General features: G+C 35.9%; 1 protein-coding gene across 41 annotated transcripts in view; it reads right to left on the bottom strand.

Moving 5' to 3' along the window:
* The window catches only part of RIMS2 (regulating synaptic membrane exocytosis 2), a 603774-nt gene that overhangs the window by 292424 nt on the left and 296531 nt on the right, over positions 1–14819 (bottom strand). For 27 of the 41 annotated variants that reach the window (XM_027561371.1, XM_027561366.1, XM_027561348.1 and 24 more), the window contains 2 exons: positions 2737–2804; positions 826–945 (listed from right to left, as the gene is read on the bottom strand). In XM_027561371.1, coding sequence (XP_027417172.1) covers positions 826–945; positions 2737–2804 — 188 coding nt within the window. Of the gene's footprint in view, positions 1–825; positions 946–2412; positions 2622–2736; positions 2805–14819 lie in introns of all 41 variants that reach the window. The other 14 variants (XM_027561367.1, XM_027561351.1, XM_027561359.1 and 11 more) reach the window with 1 other exon arrangement.

Consider the following 14819-nt stretch of genomic DNA (forward strand, 5'->3'; position numbering starts at 1 on the left):
AGACTATGAGCAAGTTACAAGACCTTGCTAAGCTTATTTCTTATCTGAGAGTCAGTAAAATGATAAAGTGTTCAGATGAGTACCAGCCACACGGCAACCACCCAATAAATGATGCACAATTTTATTTACAATCAAAATTTTCAAATATCTCTTCCTGGATTCTATACAACTACTTCTGTAGCAATGATTCAATTCTAAAACTCTCTTCGCATTTCAGTTTTTAATTCACTTTACGGATACACAAAAAATCAACAGAGCCTTCTTTGGTGTACTTAAATAATTGTCTGGTATTTTACAGTAAAATACAAATCAGCATTTACATTAAATCTCCTAACATAAGTATTTCTGAGTTTTTAGACTTCAAACTTTATTCTCTTTCTCTCTCTCTCTCTCACACACACACAAAAAAAACACATACATATTTTGCTACGCTAATACAAATTATATTCCTATGTAATACATGTTATATTTCCCACATTTGCACATTTAATAATTGAACAAAGCTATCATTTTAATAGAATATAAACACATACATAGACTTGAAGGACAACTACAGGTAAAATAAGCTTGAGCACTGTATTTAGAATTCAAGTATATAATTCAAGTTCTATTTTCCAAAATTAAATAAATATGTATTATTGTAAAATAATGGCAACTTCTTAAATAACACTTGGAAATGAAAAGTTTTCGAAAAATGAGTGCAAATATTTAGGAATTCTTGAAAATGGAAAAAAAAACACTAAGTTGGTATAGAGTTATTATATCTTTTGCTTTTCTGATAAATCTATAAGGAATATAGAACATCTCACATATTTCATCACATACCTTCAAGCCAAGCATTGCTCCTGAATCTCGAGGTACACTTCCATCTTTTAAACGCTTATTTAATAAAATGCGACCAATTAAACGATCTCCATCTTTAGATGGCTGCCACGTCACAGGGTGCTGATATATTGCATCAATAAACACAAAAATTAATGTTCTTTTATGACAAATGACCCTTTATTGTACAATCTAGCCAAACTTGCGATTTCCAAAGTGTTATGATTACACAAATCAGCTTTCAGTCAAAATATTGATCAAAAATTTAATAAGATGATAAGATTATGCTTATAATCTTATTTTAATATCTCAAGTTTTTTTAAAAAATCAGTTACTTCAAATTCTAACATGCTCTAACACAACACTGAAGTTATACAGTTCTAAAAAAACTGATAAACCTTAAAAATATATGCACACTCTAGTTTAATTATCTACATACTACAGATTAAAAAACCATAGGCAGAAAAGAGACTCTAATTCTATGCAATTGGATTCATTTAAAAATGAGAATTTAATCTTCAAACACTTCTAGAAGACTTTGAAAGACTTTATTACAGTAAAAGTTAAAAGGTCAAGCTAAATTAAAATAGAAAACTGAAGAGGGTTTTCTTGAAATAGGTTTCTAGATAAAAATTATTAAAAATACACAGGGCTAGGTAACTTTCCAAATGAATGCACATGGGAGAAACAGGTCCAATTCAAACATGAGGACAGATTACATTGCTCATTTTTTGGAGATTTCTTGACTCTTTCAGGTTTCTGAACTATTTGATAATTCAATGGTACTGTTAAACACTGTTCAACAACCTTGAAAATATTAGTTTTTCTCAAGCCTTTTCTAAATCATGACACAATTCCATTACATGTTATATGTCAAATAACAAAGTAAATGATTTGTGTAATCACAGTTCCACAGTTATCTAAAAGTTAACATGCACATCTTCATGCAAAATTTAGCAGGCAAAAGACAAGTTCCAGTAAATCACATCTATATGATAAAAAGATTTCAAAAGTTTCACTATACTAAAAGCAAACAATAAATACCAAAGCAGATGGCAATGGCTCTAATACTAATTGACACTACATTAAAATGCTATGACAATAAAACAAAAGAGCAAAATGACAGTGAAAGGGAAAAAAGAAAAACAACTTTTTCTGTGCAAACAGACCCAATTATCTCCCTTTTACCTGGGATTCAAACTGTTAATAATTTAATTTTCATCCCAAGGAAAATATATGCAAGCAGTCAAATAAGCCAATCCAAAAAAAAATTCTTTATATTTGTGGTTTATAATAACATTACCAAGTTCTTTCAAGCGACCATAAACAAAACATTCTATTGTTCCTAATTTTTATTTTCATTTACTTATTTTTTGGTATGCCGTCAAACAACAAAAACAGCAAAGCAAGCAAGAAGTACTTTGGTTGATCGATTTGTTTTGGTTTTGTTTTTCTTTTCTGCACCTTAAGAAATGCTATATTGACCCCTGAAATGCCCTGTCCTTTTATTATGTTCTGTTTGAATGAGTGACAGAGAGCAAACGAAGACCAAATGAGCAGGTTAAAAGGCAGGCTCCACAATCTCAGTACCTTATCACTATGGCTATGCTCCTCATTAAGGGTTGTGCTACTACACGTATCTACCCCAGAGTCCTTAATCTGAGGCTCAGACCATTCCAAATCCTCTTCCAAAGAGTGGCCTCCAAAGTACATCATTTTCTTTTGTCTCTCAGACCTGGTGTTAGAGTCCGACAAAACTGCCTGCTCACTAGTTTTTCTTTTTCCCTTTTGACTGTCCCCTACAGGTGTGGGATAAAAAAAAAAGATACAAAAAGAAAACATGCAAAGGTGTAAATCCAAAAGGAAAAGTGAAATGATAACAGAAATTAGATAGTAAGGCCCCACATGTCTCACCAAAGACATTGGGGATGCCTCACTGCTATGCCAAGACGTATGGTCCAACCAGTTGTGATCCACGTCTCCTGTGAGAGTCAGACAGACAAAAGAGGGAAGTAAAGGAGACGGCGAAAGAAAGGGCAGACAAAGACATAATCAACATTTTAAACTGTGTGATCCCCTCTAGTTTGAAGTACTTTATCTGTAAGCACTCACTATATATACCAAGAGAAAGCTAAGATTTCAAGTGAGTAAACTTATAGAATGCAGAATACTTATGTACTCCAGACAAATCCTACAGAACAAAACTGCTGAAAGAAGAGAAACAGCTACTAATAAACAGGAATATAAAGGAAAAAAATTATATATTCTGAAAAAAAGAAAAAGACTTTCAGCAATGTCTGTTACTCATGCTATTTTTTTGATGCTGGCCTACAGACATGAGTATGTCCTCCAAAGATTAAGATGCATTTTAAAAATTAAACAGTGGATTGCTAATAACCACTATAATGAAAAATTAAGTAATTAAATGTTTCTGGAATATAGTATGATATTCTTTAATGCTGAAACCTCCTAAAAATTTTGATTAAAAAAAAGAATTGGTTACACAAAAGATTAAATCTATATGAAAATGACAAAAGAGGTTCACTCAACTTCTGTTAGTAAATATAAACTTCCCTTAAATATCATGAATTACTTGATATTATTTTGAAGCAATTTTTCAAGTTTTTTTTTCAGAAATCGCATTCGTCTAAAAATAAATTTTCTACTCAAATAATTTTTCAGATAATTTATGTAATTGGCAACTCACAATAAATATCCATTTCTCAAACTTATGTGCTCCTTATTTGTCTTACCTTTGGAAAAGAACTTTTTCAACTATATGTGCACATCTTGTTAAGCTCTATTCATATTTTCATTTATTTAAAAATATTTACTAAACACCTTCATATTGCTGTGCATTGTGCTAAACCTTAAGGTAAGGGGTAAAACAATGAGACATTCAGCAGAATGGAGATAAACATAAATAAATAATCAGTGTCATATAGGATGTGCAAAACACTGTAAGAGTATAATAACAGTTAATTTAGATTTTGGGGTCAGCAAACACCTCTAAAGAAGTGATGTTTGAGAACAGAAATATGCAATCTATAAAGGACAGATAAAGATACAGGCAGATGGAAAGCGGAGGAAAGCATTCCAGGAAGAAGTAACAAGATGGCACTGCACAAAACACCAGTGGAACACCAGTGTGTCTGAACCAAAAAGAATGAGGGCAAATGCGGTGCTGAGACTGCAGAGGCAACACAAATCAGCTTAGAGAGCCCTTCTCACACCACATTAAAGATTATGAATTTCAGTCACTGAAGGATTTTAAGCAAGATGGTGACATGATCTGATTTACATTTTAAAAAGATGAATCTAAGTACTAAAGAGAGATTGGGTTGGAAGACACCATGAGTTAAAAGACAGTTGTAATAACTCACAACGGGCGATTATGACTTGAACATAGGTGATGGTATCAGACATGGTAAGTAAAGAGGAAACTGAGAGATGCTTTAGGGGTATAAATGAGAGTGTTAAGCAAGACAAGCATCAAGGATAACCCTCAGGTTTCTGACATTAATAACTAAATGGAAGTAAAGACCATTTATGAGAAGGAGAAGCATTTTTTAGTGAAGGGAGAGAAAAGAGTTATTTTATTTCATGGAATCTGTAAGATTCAAACACATTAAAATGATAAAATATGCATCTTAGGTATTATTCCAAACACCTATAAGTTATTCAGGAACTCAGTTAAATTATAATAAAGCTTAAAGGGAAAATCTGAGCTGGAGACATAAATTGGGAATTATTAGATCATTTGATCTAGGAATAACTAGATCATTTAGGAAGAGAGGGTAAAATAAGATATGAAGAGGACCCAGAATGAATTCTAATAGAGTTTGATTCGAGATAAAGGAATGAGAGAGACTGAGAAAGACCATGCAAAGATAGAAAAAAGGAGGGAGGCAGAGACAGAGGTCTCCAGACCAAATAAAAACTGAGTTTCTTAAACAGGAGGAGAAAACAGCAATAAAATGATTTCTACATGTCAGGTAAGATAAGGAACTGAAAATTATGCATTTGATTTGGCAACATTAATACCAGGAAGGATGTTAGAAAAAGCACTCTGGATAGAAGGATGAAATTGAAACCAAACTGAAGTAACTGAAGAATCAAAGAAAGATGAAGTAGAAAAATTCTGTGTAGATGACTGGTTCACAAAATCCTTAAAATAACATAATCAACATTGCCCAGGGACTTGTTAAAAATGCAAATTCTTGGGTACCACCTAGATTTAATCAGAAATTCTGTAGGTGTTTTAATAAGAAATTCTGTAGCCTTTGTTTTAACAGTCCACCGGGTGATTATGATCTCACTGTTGGAGAACAACAGGAGACAATTTTTTTGAGAAGTTTATTTGTAAAGAATGATAAAGCTGTACTTTCTAACATGCCCAAAGTTCCACTGGTACAGAAAAAGAACCCATTCTTCAACCTGTAAACTAGAGAAGTGCTTCCCAATCTTTTTCATGGCACAAATAGACAAAGAGTTTACAGCTACCCAAAACCCTGAGCATATCTGAATCTCAGAAAACTTATCACTCTTTCAAAATACATTATTGTTCCACAATAAAGCACTGATAAATCTCTGAATTGGAATAAAGATGGACATCATAAATAATCATTTTTGACCGCTTTATGTGAAGATGTGAGAATTCAGCTTGCAGTCTCACTTCTTCCCCTGTGCCTGCAAACTACCGAAACTGCAGAGAGAGTTTTTCCAAGAAATCAGCCATGTAACCATTTGAAGCTAAACTGAAAATATGTGACTAAAAAAAAACCAAAATTGTCACAAATGGTAAGCCATCAGTAAACATTTCTTACATGAGTAAATATTGGTGTTACTTTAAGAATTAAATAAGGTTATCAGTGCAAAACATATAGAAAATAATCCTCAGGACTGCTAGCATTTAGATAATAATACTTATCACTTACTATTCTTATTTTATTTAGCTTCAAAGGGCACAACTAAGATAATAAAATGTCCTTCCTTTAGTAGCAGTACAAAAATGTACTGTTTAACTTTCTAGCTCTAGAACAAGACATGGAAGACAAGAGGACCAAGTGGAAATTTTAGAATGTTTTGAAAAATGACTGAAATTTAAAAATCAAACGGATGGATTCAACAGCAGAATGGAAAGGACAGAGGAACAACAGTGAACTTGAAAATAGAACAGAAATTACACAATCTGAAAAACAGAGAGAAAATAGTAGAGTAAAAAATAAAATAAACAGAGCCTCAGGGACTTCAGGGTTTATAATCACATAATTAAAATAATGAAAGATTCATGCCATCATAGTTCCACGGGAGGAGAAAGATGGAGTTGGAAAGTATTTGAAGAAACAATGAATGAAAATTTCCCAAATTTGCAAAACATGTAAACCTACTAATTCAAGAAACTCCATAAGCCTCCAAACAAGAAATATGCAAAGAAATTTGTGCAGAGATACATCATAAACAAACTAGAAATTAAAAACAAACTGTTTCGGTTTTTTTTTTTTTTGGAAACCAGCAAGAAAGAAACAACACCTTATATAAAGGGGAAAACCAATTCCAAAGACAGTGATAAATTTTCTCATCAGAAACCTTGAAGGCCGGAAAGAAATGCCACAGCGTTTTTCAATTGTTTAAATAAAAGAATTGTCGACTCTGAACACAAAACATGGTGAAAATATCTTTCAGAAATGAATGAGAAATAAAGACATCCTCAGACAAAAGAAAACGAAGAGAATGTGTCACCAGCAAACTTACCCTAAAAGAATGGCTAAAGGAAGCTGTGGAAACTAAAACAAAACAAAAAGAAGGAACCTGACAATATCAAGAAGGAATAAAAAACACGGTAAGTAAAACTATGGGTAAATACAATAGGCTACCCTCCTCTTTAGTTTTCCAAATCATGTCGATGTTTGAAACAAGAAGTATATATCATCTGATATGCGTTTCAACACACATAGAAGAAATAGGTAAGATAATTACATTATAAGAAGGGAAAGGTAAAAGAAATTAAAGTATGTAAGGCTTCCACTTTTCTCTCTGACTAGTAAAATGTCAACAGCAGCAGGATGTAAGTTACACATATGTAATATGCAGATTCTTTACCAGCTGAGCCACCACGGAAGCCGCATAGTACCTACAGCAACAACTAAATAAAATTCTTTGCAAAGAAATACACTGAAAAACACTACAGATGAATTAAAATGCAATTTTTAAAAAAAGTTTAAATAACCTATAGATAGCAAGAAAAAGAAAATAAAAAACAGACGAAACAGAAAAAAAAAAAGGCAAACAAGAAAAATGCAGACCAATCCCCTCATGAATACAGATAAATCCTTAGCAGAATATTAGCAAATGTAATTCAGCAATATATAAAAAAAAAAAAAATATATATATATATATATATATAAACACTCTGACCAAATGGGACTTTTTGCTGGCATGCAAGGCCGGGTGAATATTAAAAATCAGTGTGAGCTGTCATATAAGTTAAAAAAAAAAATCGTGATCCTATTAATTGATGAAGGAAAAAAAATCAGAATAAGAAAAACAGAAAACAAGAAATGAGGAGAACTTGCTCAAATAAATAAAGGACATCAACCAAAAACTTACAGCTAAAATCATATAGTACTCAAAGGCAAAAGGCAAAGTGCTTTATATGAAGAGAAATTTCATGAAAAAGAATATCTCTATTTGTAATAGTGAAAAAGTGGAAACAAGCAAAATGTCCTTTAATAGGCAAATGGCCATGTCAATGTATGGTGGAACCACTACAATATTGTGAAGTAATTAGCCTCCAGTTAAAATAAATAAATTTATATTTTAAAAAATAATTGTGGTATAACTATACCATGGAATTTTACTTAGTAATAAAGATGAAAAAACTATTGATACATACAACACAGATGCACCTCAAGAGCAATATGCTGAGTGAAAAACAATCACATGCCACATGATTTCATTTATATAATATAAATAATAAAACTGGAGAATGAACTAGTGGTCAGCACAGGGTAGGGCTGGAGGGGGAGGGAGGAAGGTGTTACTGTAAAGGGGCAGCATGAGGAAGATCTCTCTGATGGTATAGTAGCTCTGTAACTTTATAACAGTAGTGCTTACATGAATCCACGTATGTGATAAGATGTCACAAGCCTATACAAATACATTGTTCCAACGTCACTTTCCTGCTTTTGATATTCTATGCACAGTATCATTATAGAAAATGTAACCTTTGGGGAAAACTAGGTAAAGGGCACATGGGATCTCTATGCACTACCTTTGCAACTTTCTGCATACCTATAATTATTTCAAAATTAAAAGTTAAAAATAATGTGTTGCTGCCTTCATAGGTATTGATAATTCCATCACCGGCAGAATTTAAAGAAAAGCTGGAGTACCACATGTCAGCATGATGTAGAAGAGGAATCAGGGTTTTAGAAAGTTACATTAAAAGAGCACTAGGACTTTCCCGGTGGTGCAGCGGATAAGAATTCACCCGCCAATGCAGGGAACACGGGCTCGATCCAGGAGGATTACACACGCCCCAGAGCCACAAGGCACAAGTGCCAGGACTGCTGGGCCTGCACTTCAGAGCCCACGGGCGGCAACTACTGAAGGCCACGCCCCCTAGAGCCAGCGCTCCGCAACGAGAGAAGCCACGCGATGAGCGGCCCGCACACAACAACTACAGCACCCCCCAGCGGCCTTAACTAGAGAAAGACCACGGGTAGCAACAAGGACCCAGTGCAATAAAAAAATAAATAAAAATTTAAAAAGAGAACCAAGTCTTACTGAACTGTAATATTCAATGATTCAGAGTATATCATGAGAAACGCTGGGCTGGAAGAAGCACAAGCTGGAATCAAGATTGCCGGGAGAAACCAAATCATCCCCCCACCCCCCTCCCACAGAGTCCAAAAGACTGTTCTATACATCTGTGTCTCTTTTGCTGTCTCGCATACAGGGTTATCATTACCATCTTTCTAAATTCCATATATATGTGTTAGTATACTGTATTGGTGGTTTTCTTTCTGGCTTACGTCACTCTGTATAATCGGCTCCAGTTTCATCCACCTCATTAGAACTGATTGAAATGTATTCTTTTTAATGGCTGAGTAATACTCCATTGTGTATATGTACCACAGCTTTCTTATCCATTCATCTGCTAATGGACATCTAGGTTGCTTCCATGTCCTGGCTATTATAAACAGTGCTGCTATGAGCATCGGGGTACACGTGTCTCTTTCATTTCTGGTTTCCTCGGTGTGTATGCCCAGCAGTGGGATTGCTGGGTCATAAGGCAGTTCTATTTCCAGTTTTTTAAAGAATCTTCACACTGTTCTCCATAGTGGCTGTACTAGTTTGCATTCCCACCAACAGTGTAAGAGGGTTCTTTGGAAGGATTGATGCTAAAGCTGAAATTCCAATACTTTCGCCACCTCATGCAAAGAGTTGACTCAAATGACTCTGATGCTGGGGGCAGGAGGAGAAGGGGATGACAGAGGATGAGATGGCTGGCATCACCAACTCCATGGACATGAGTTTGGGTGAACTCCGGGTGATGGACAGGGAGGCCTGGCATGCTGCAATTCATGGGGTCGCAAAGAGTCAGACACGACTGAGCGACTGAACTGAACCGAAATATATTTAAATATAAAACCTGATGAAAACTAATCAAAAGATTCACATTGCATGTAAGATTTTCTCCTTCAAATATCTCTACTGCAAAACATAAACTAACCCAATAGTACATGTTTGTGTTGTGTGTGTTTGATGCACAGAGGAAAACAGTTCAGATATCCTATCTGTAATATTTTTCCTACAGTCATTAAATGAATACAAGAGTTTATAAACTGTTTTATGTCACAGTTTTTCATTTGCTTAAGTTAATAAATGTTTTCAATTAAATCACATACTATACAAAGGTAGTCTTCAACATCTTCATTTTAACTTAATCATGTTTATAAAATCACAGCATGTTGTAACATAAAGAGTTTTATAGCTGGAGCCACAAAACCTACATTAAACTATTGGCTCCACTCCTTATTAATTTTATGACTTGGGCAAGTCACACAATACATTAGGCCTCATTTACTCATTTGTATAAAAAGAGATTAATTGTGACATCTTACAGATTGTTGAGAGGCTTAAGTAAGATAATGACTGTGAAAATGCTTGGCAAATTATAGAGTCATCCCAGTGTTGATGATATCATAACCATCTTTATCATTATGAAAGTAAAATAACCATAACTTTCATTCTAAATAGAAAGGGAAATTTATCTATGGCCCTTTTATTTTTCCTCTCATTTTTCTTCTTGTTATTTTACTTTCTTCCTCAGCTTGTCAGGCTATCTGTGTTGGCATTTTCCAACAAGAAACACTGCTTCTGTAAATGTTAATAGGCTTGAGTGATATACAGGTCCTTTAGTCAAATAAGCTTAGAAAACTCTGGATCAAATGTAATTAAATAGATGTTTTGAGTGCAGAATTTTCCCTATAATAATGACAATATACTTCTTTACAAGAATTATGTTAACACACAGCTTCTGCAGACTTAATTGGAACACTAACTTTTCTCACAGGACAAGTGTTACAAGAACTATATTTTGATCCATAATGCTGAAACCATCCGGCAGGGTCATTTTTCCCAAGATAGCCATTAAAATTGGTAAGACTGAAGTTCTTCAAGTCAAGCAAAATTGTCCTTATTAAGGGAGACTAATAGCCCAAGTTATTACAAGGTTATATATATTACAAGGCCGTATATTTTCACCCTGTTTATTTAACTCATATGCAGAATATATCATATGAAATTTTGCTGGGCTGGATGAAGCACAAGCTGGAATCAAGGTTTCCAGGAGAAATATCAATAACCTCAGATATGCAGATAACACCACCCTTATGGCAGAAAGTGAAGAGGAACTAAAGAGCCTCTTGAAGAAGGTGAAATGGGAGAGTGAAAAAACTGGCTTAAAACTCAACATTCAAAAAACGAAGATAATGGCATCTGGTCCCATCACTTCATGGCAAATAGATGGGAAACAATGGAAACAATGAAAGACTTTACTTTCTCGGGCTCCAAAATCACTGAAGATGGTGACTGCAGCCACGAAATTAAAACGACACTTGCTCCTTGGAAGAAAAGCTTTGACAAACCTAGACAGCGTATTAAAAGTAAGAGACATACTTTGCTAACAAAGGTCCATCCAGTCAAAGCTATGGTTTTTCCAGTAGTTACGTACGGGTTTGAGAGTTGGACCATAAAGGCTGATGTCGAAGAACGGATGCTTTTGAACTGTGGTGTTGGAGAAGACTCTCGAGAGTCCCTTGGACTGCAAGATCAAGCCTAAAGGAAATCAATCCTGAACATTCATTAGGACTGATGCTGAAGCTGAAGCTTGAAAATTTTGACCTCCTGATGCGAAGAACCAACTCATTAGAAAAGACCCTGATGCTGGGCAAGATTGAAGGCAGGAGGAGAAGGGGACGACAGAGGATGAAATGGTTGGATGGCATCACCGACTCAATGGACATGAGTTTGAGCAAGCTCTGGGAGATGGTGAAGCACAGGGAATCCTGGTGTGTCACAGTCCATGGGGTCACAAAGAGTCAGACAATGACTGAGCGACTGAACAACAATAGCCCAAGTTAAAAAAAAAAAAAGTTATACACAGAGGATATTATTGAAGGCAATGGTTTTCATGCTGCATGGAGTTACCTCAGAGACAACTATGGGGTGAGTGTGGAGAACTGAGTCTAAGGTGGTGCCCATAACCCCCACCTCATGTCTTTGTACAGGATCTGTGACTTGCTCCTCATCAAGGTGGTGGAATGGCTAAGTGGTGGTATTTCACTCTTATGATATTAGTAAAATATCTGCCTAAAGAGTCAACTTGCTCTAAGACTCCCTTTGCCTATTCAGTGAAGTAAGCAGTCATGATGAAAAACCCACATGGCAAGGAATAGGAGGCAACCTTTAGTAACCACGGGCACCATCTGGGAACTTCAAGCGGCATCCAGTCACAAAGAAATGAATTTTGCCAATGAGTCTCATTGAATCTGAAGTTAGATTCTCCCCTCATCAAGCCTCTAGGAACACAGCCCAGCCAGCAACCTGATTGGAGCTTGAGACCCTAAGAAAAATACTTAGTGAAGCTATGCTGAGACCCCTGAACAACAGAAATTGTAAAGTGGTAAATATGAACTTGAAAGCCACTAATTTTCTGATAGAGTAAATTTTAAATTAGAATAATTTTAACTTGCATCTTATTAATGCAAATCTCATTTAATGTGTTAAATGAGAAGGAAAGGAGAGCAATATAGCTACCAAAAGAAAGCATTATGACCCGACCCAGGGATTGAACCCGGTTTGGTCTGCATTGTAGGTGGATTCTTTACCAGCTGAGCCACCAGGAAAGCCCATCATACATACACTGATGATCTCCAAATCAATGTACCCCAAATCTAACTCCAGATTAGAATATATACTAGGTTATCACCATCTCCATTAGATACATAATAGGAAAATCAAATTTAATATGTATGAAACTGGACAGCTGATCCTCCCTGCCCATCCCCCCAAAACTGTCTGCTGTAATTTCCTTATGTTAATTAATGGCAACTCTTTCCTTCAACTTACTTAGGCAAAGATCTCTGAAGTAATCGTAACTTACTCCTTTCTTACTGTCACACCCACCTGTAAACTACCAGAAAACTCTGGTGGCTGTACTTCCAAAATACATCCAAAATCTGACTACCTCTCTTCACTTCCACTACTACCACATTGGTATGAACAGCCATCACCTCTCATGAGCAATTGGATTAACCACCTACTGCTACTGCTAAGTCACTTCAGTCATGTCTGACTCTGTGCGACCCCACAGACGGCAGCCCACCAGGCTCCCCGGTCCCTGGGATTCTCCAGGCAAGAACACTGGAGTGGGTTGCACTTCCTTCTCCAATGCATGAAAGTGAAAAGTGAAAGCGAAGTCACTCAGTCGTATCCGACTCTTAGCAACCCCATGGACTACGGCCTACCAGGCTCCTCCGTCCATGGGATTTTCCAGGCAAGAGTACTGGAGTGGGGTGCCATTGCCTTCTCCGTAACCACCTAACTGGTCTCCTTAAATTCATCTTTGCTCTTCTCAACTCTGTTTCCAATACAGCATCAAGAGTAATCCTCAAAAGGTAAATCAGATCAAGTCATCTGGCTTCTCAGCTCAGTTAGAATGAAAGCCAAGGTTCTTGAAATGATATACAAAGCCCTACATGATCTGGCCTCTTACTATTTTCAACCTCAGGTAATCTGCCTATTTTTTTGTTTAACTGTTGTAGCCTCTGGTATATGTAGAAGTGCCCGGAGCATAAAAATCAGTTGAATAAATTAGTTGATGAACTGAAATATCAGGTCATCATTTTCACACTTCTTTATGCAGTAGAGTCTCTTTCTAACAGAACTGCCAAATACAAAAGTGACTAAGAGCATAATCTGGTGGAAACAAACTCAGAGATCCCAGATGCTCACCCATGTGCAAGTGCCCTCTGATCCTCTTTAGCAGTTCCAGAAACACTACCACACAAATCTGGTGCTCTATTTGGCATAGTTTTTAAAACACTGAGTCTATTTTCTTTATTTTTAAGAGGAAATAAAAGACCAGAAAATCAAATAACCTTTCTATGATTACAATGGGATCACTGGAAAAGCCTGGAAAAGAAATGGGTGTGTGTATTTTCAACTCATTGTTCCACTATACCACATTGCTTCTCTATTTAAAAAAAAAAAAGGATAATTAATAAATCCATCAACCACACTAGCTCTTGAAAGTCTTATGAATTTCTTAAGGGAAGGAAATGGCTTTTTTCATCTTTGCCCCCCTCCAATGTCAAGTAATGTCTGCTGCTGCTGCTGCTAAGTCGCTTCAGTCGTGTCCGACTCTGTGCGACCCCACAGACGGCAGCCCACCAGGCTCCCCCGTCCCTGGGATTCTCCAGGCAAGAACATTGGAGTGGGTTGCCATTTCCTTCTCCAATGCATGAAAGTGAAAAGTGAAAGTGAAGTCACTCAGTTGTGTCCGACTCTAGCCACCCCATGGACTGCAGCCCACCAGGCTCCTCCATCCATGGGAGTTTCTAGGCAAAAGTACTGGAGTGGGGTGCCATTGCCTTCTCCGTAAGTAATGTCTAGCAAATAGTAAGTGATCCATAAAAACTGTTTTTACTGACATAATGGGTGAAGTCGAATGTGTAGAATGACCACCTGTCCCCATCCAATACCTTCTTTGTTCTGCGGGAAAATTCTATTCAACTTTCTAAACTCAATGCACATAGCAACTCCTTTGTAAAGCCCTTCCTAATAAGTCAAGTTAGAATTATCTCTTCCTTCTCCAAATTATATCAATATCTCATATTTAATTATTTCATATATATCATACAATATTCCTCATTTGCTTACATGCTTATCTCTTGAGCAGAGTCCTACTGTATTATCTTATACATAGCACTTAGCACAGCAACAGGCACACAACAGGCATGAAATACATTTTTTTCATATTGAAGCGTATTTCATATGAAGAGTCCCTTGGACAGCAAGGAGATCATGGGGTCACAAAGAGTCGGACATGACCTCAGCGAATGAACAACAAAAACAATTTACTAAGCATACCTAAAAAGCATTATTATTTTATATATTTATAAATATTTGAATCAGATTTTAATCCATTATTATTATTAAAATTCTACATTAATTTTTTTTTACAAACTATTCCCCCAAACTTTTAATTTACCCTTTTTTCTTTCTAGTTCTACATGCATATGTCATTTTAACATAGCAGACATAACTTTCAATTCAGCTTCTGTTTACAGAAGTTTACATTATTGCCTGGATAGTATTCTTTGTGACCACAGTCTCCATAATTATCCAAATTTCAAATAGATTTCCGTGATATGGTACTTAAATTTAACAACCTGCTTCCCAGGGTGAAAACAAGACTTGTTTTGTAA

This window comes from Bos indicus x Bos taurus, chromosome 14 (assembly GCF_003369695.1).
Source record: "Bos indicus x Bos taurus breed Angus x Brahman F1 hybrid chromosome 14, Bos_hybrid_MaternalHap_v2.0, whole genome shotgun sequence".
Taxonomy (NCBI): Eukaryota; Metazoa; Chordata; class Mammalia; order Artiodactyla; family Bovidae; genus Bos; species Bos indicus x Bos taurus.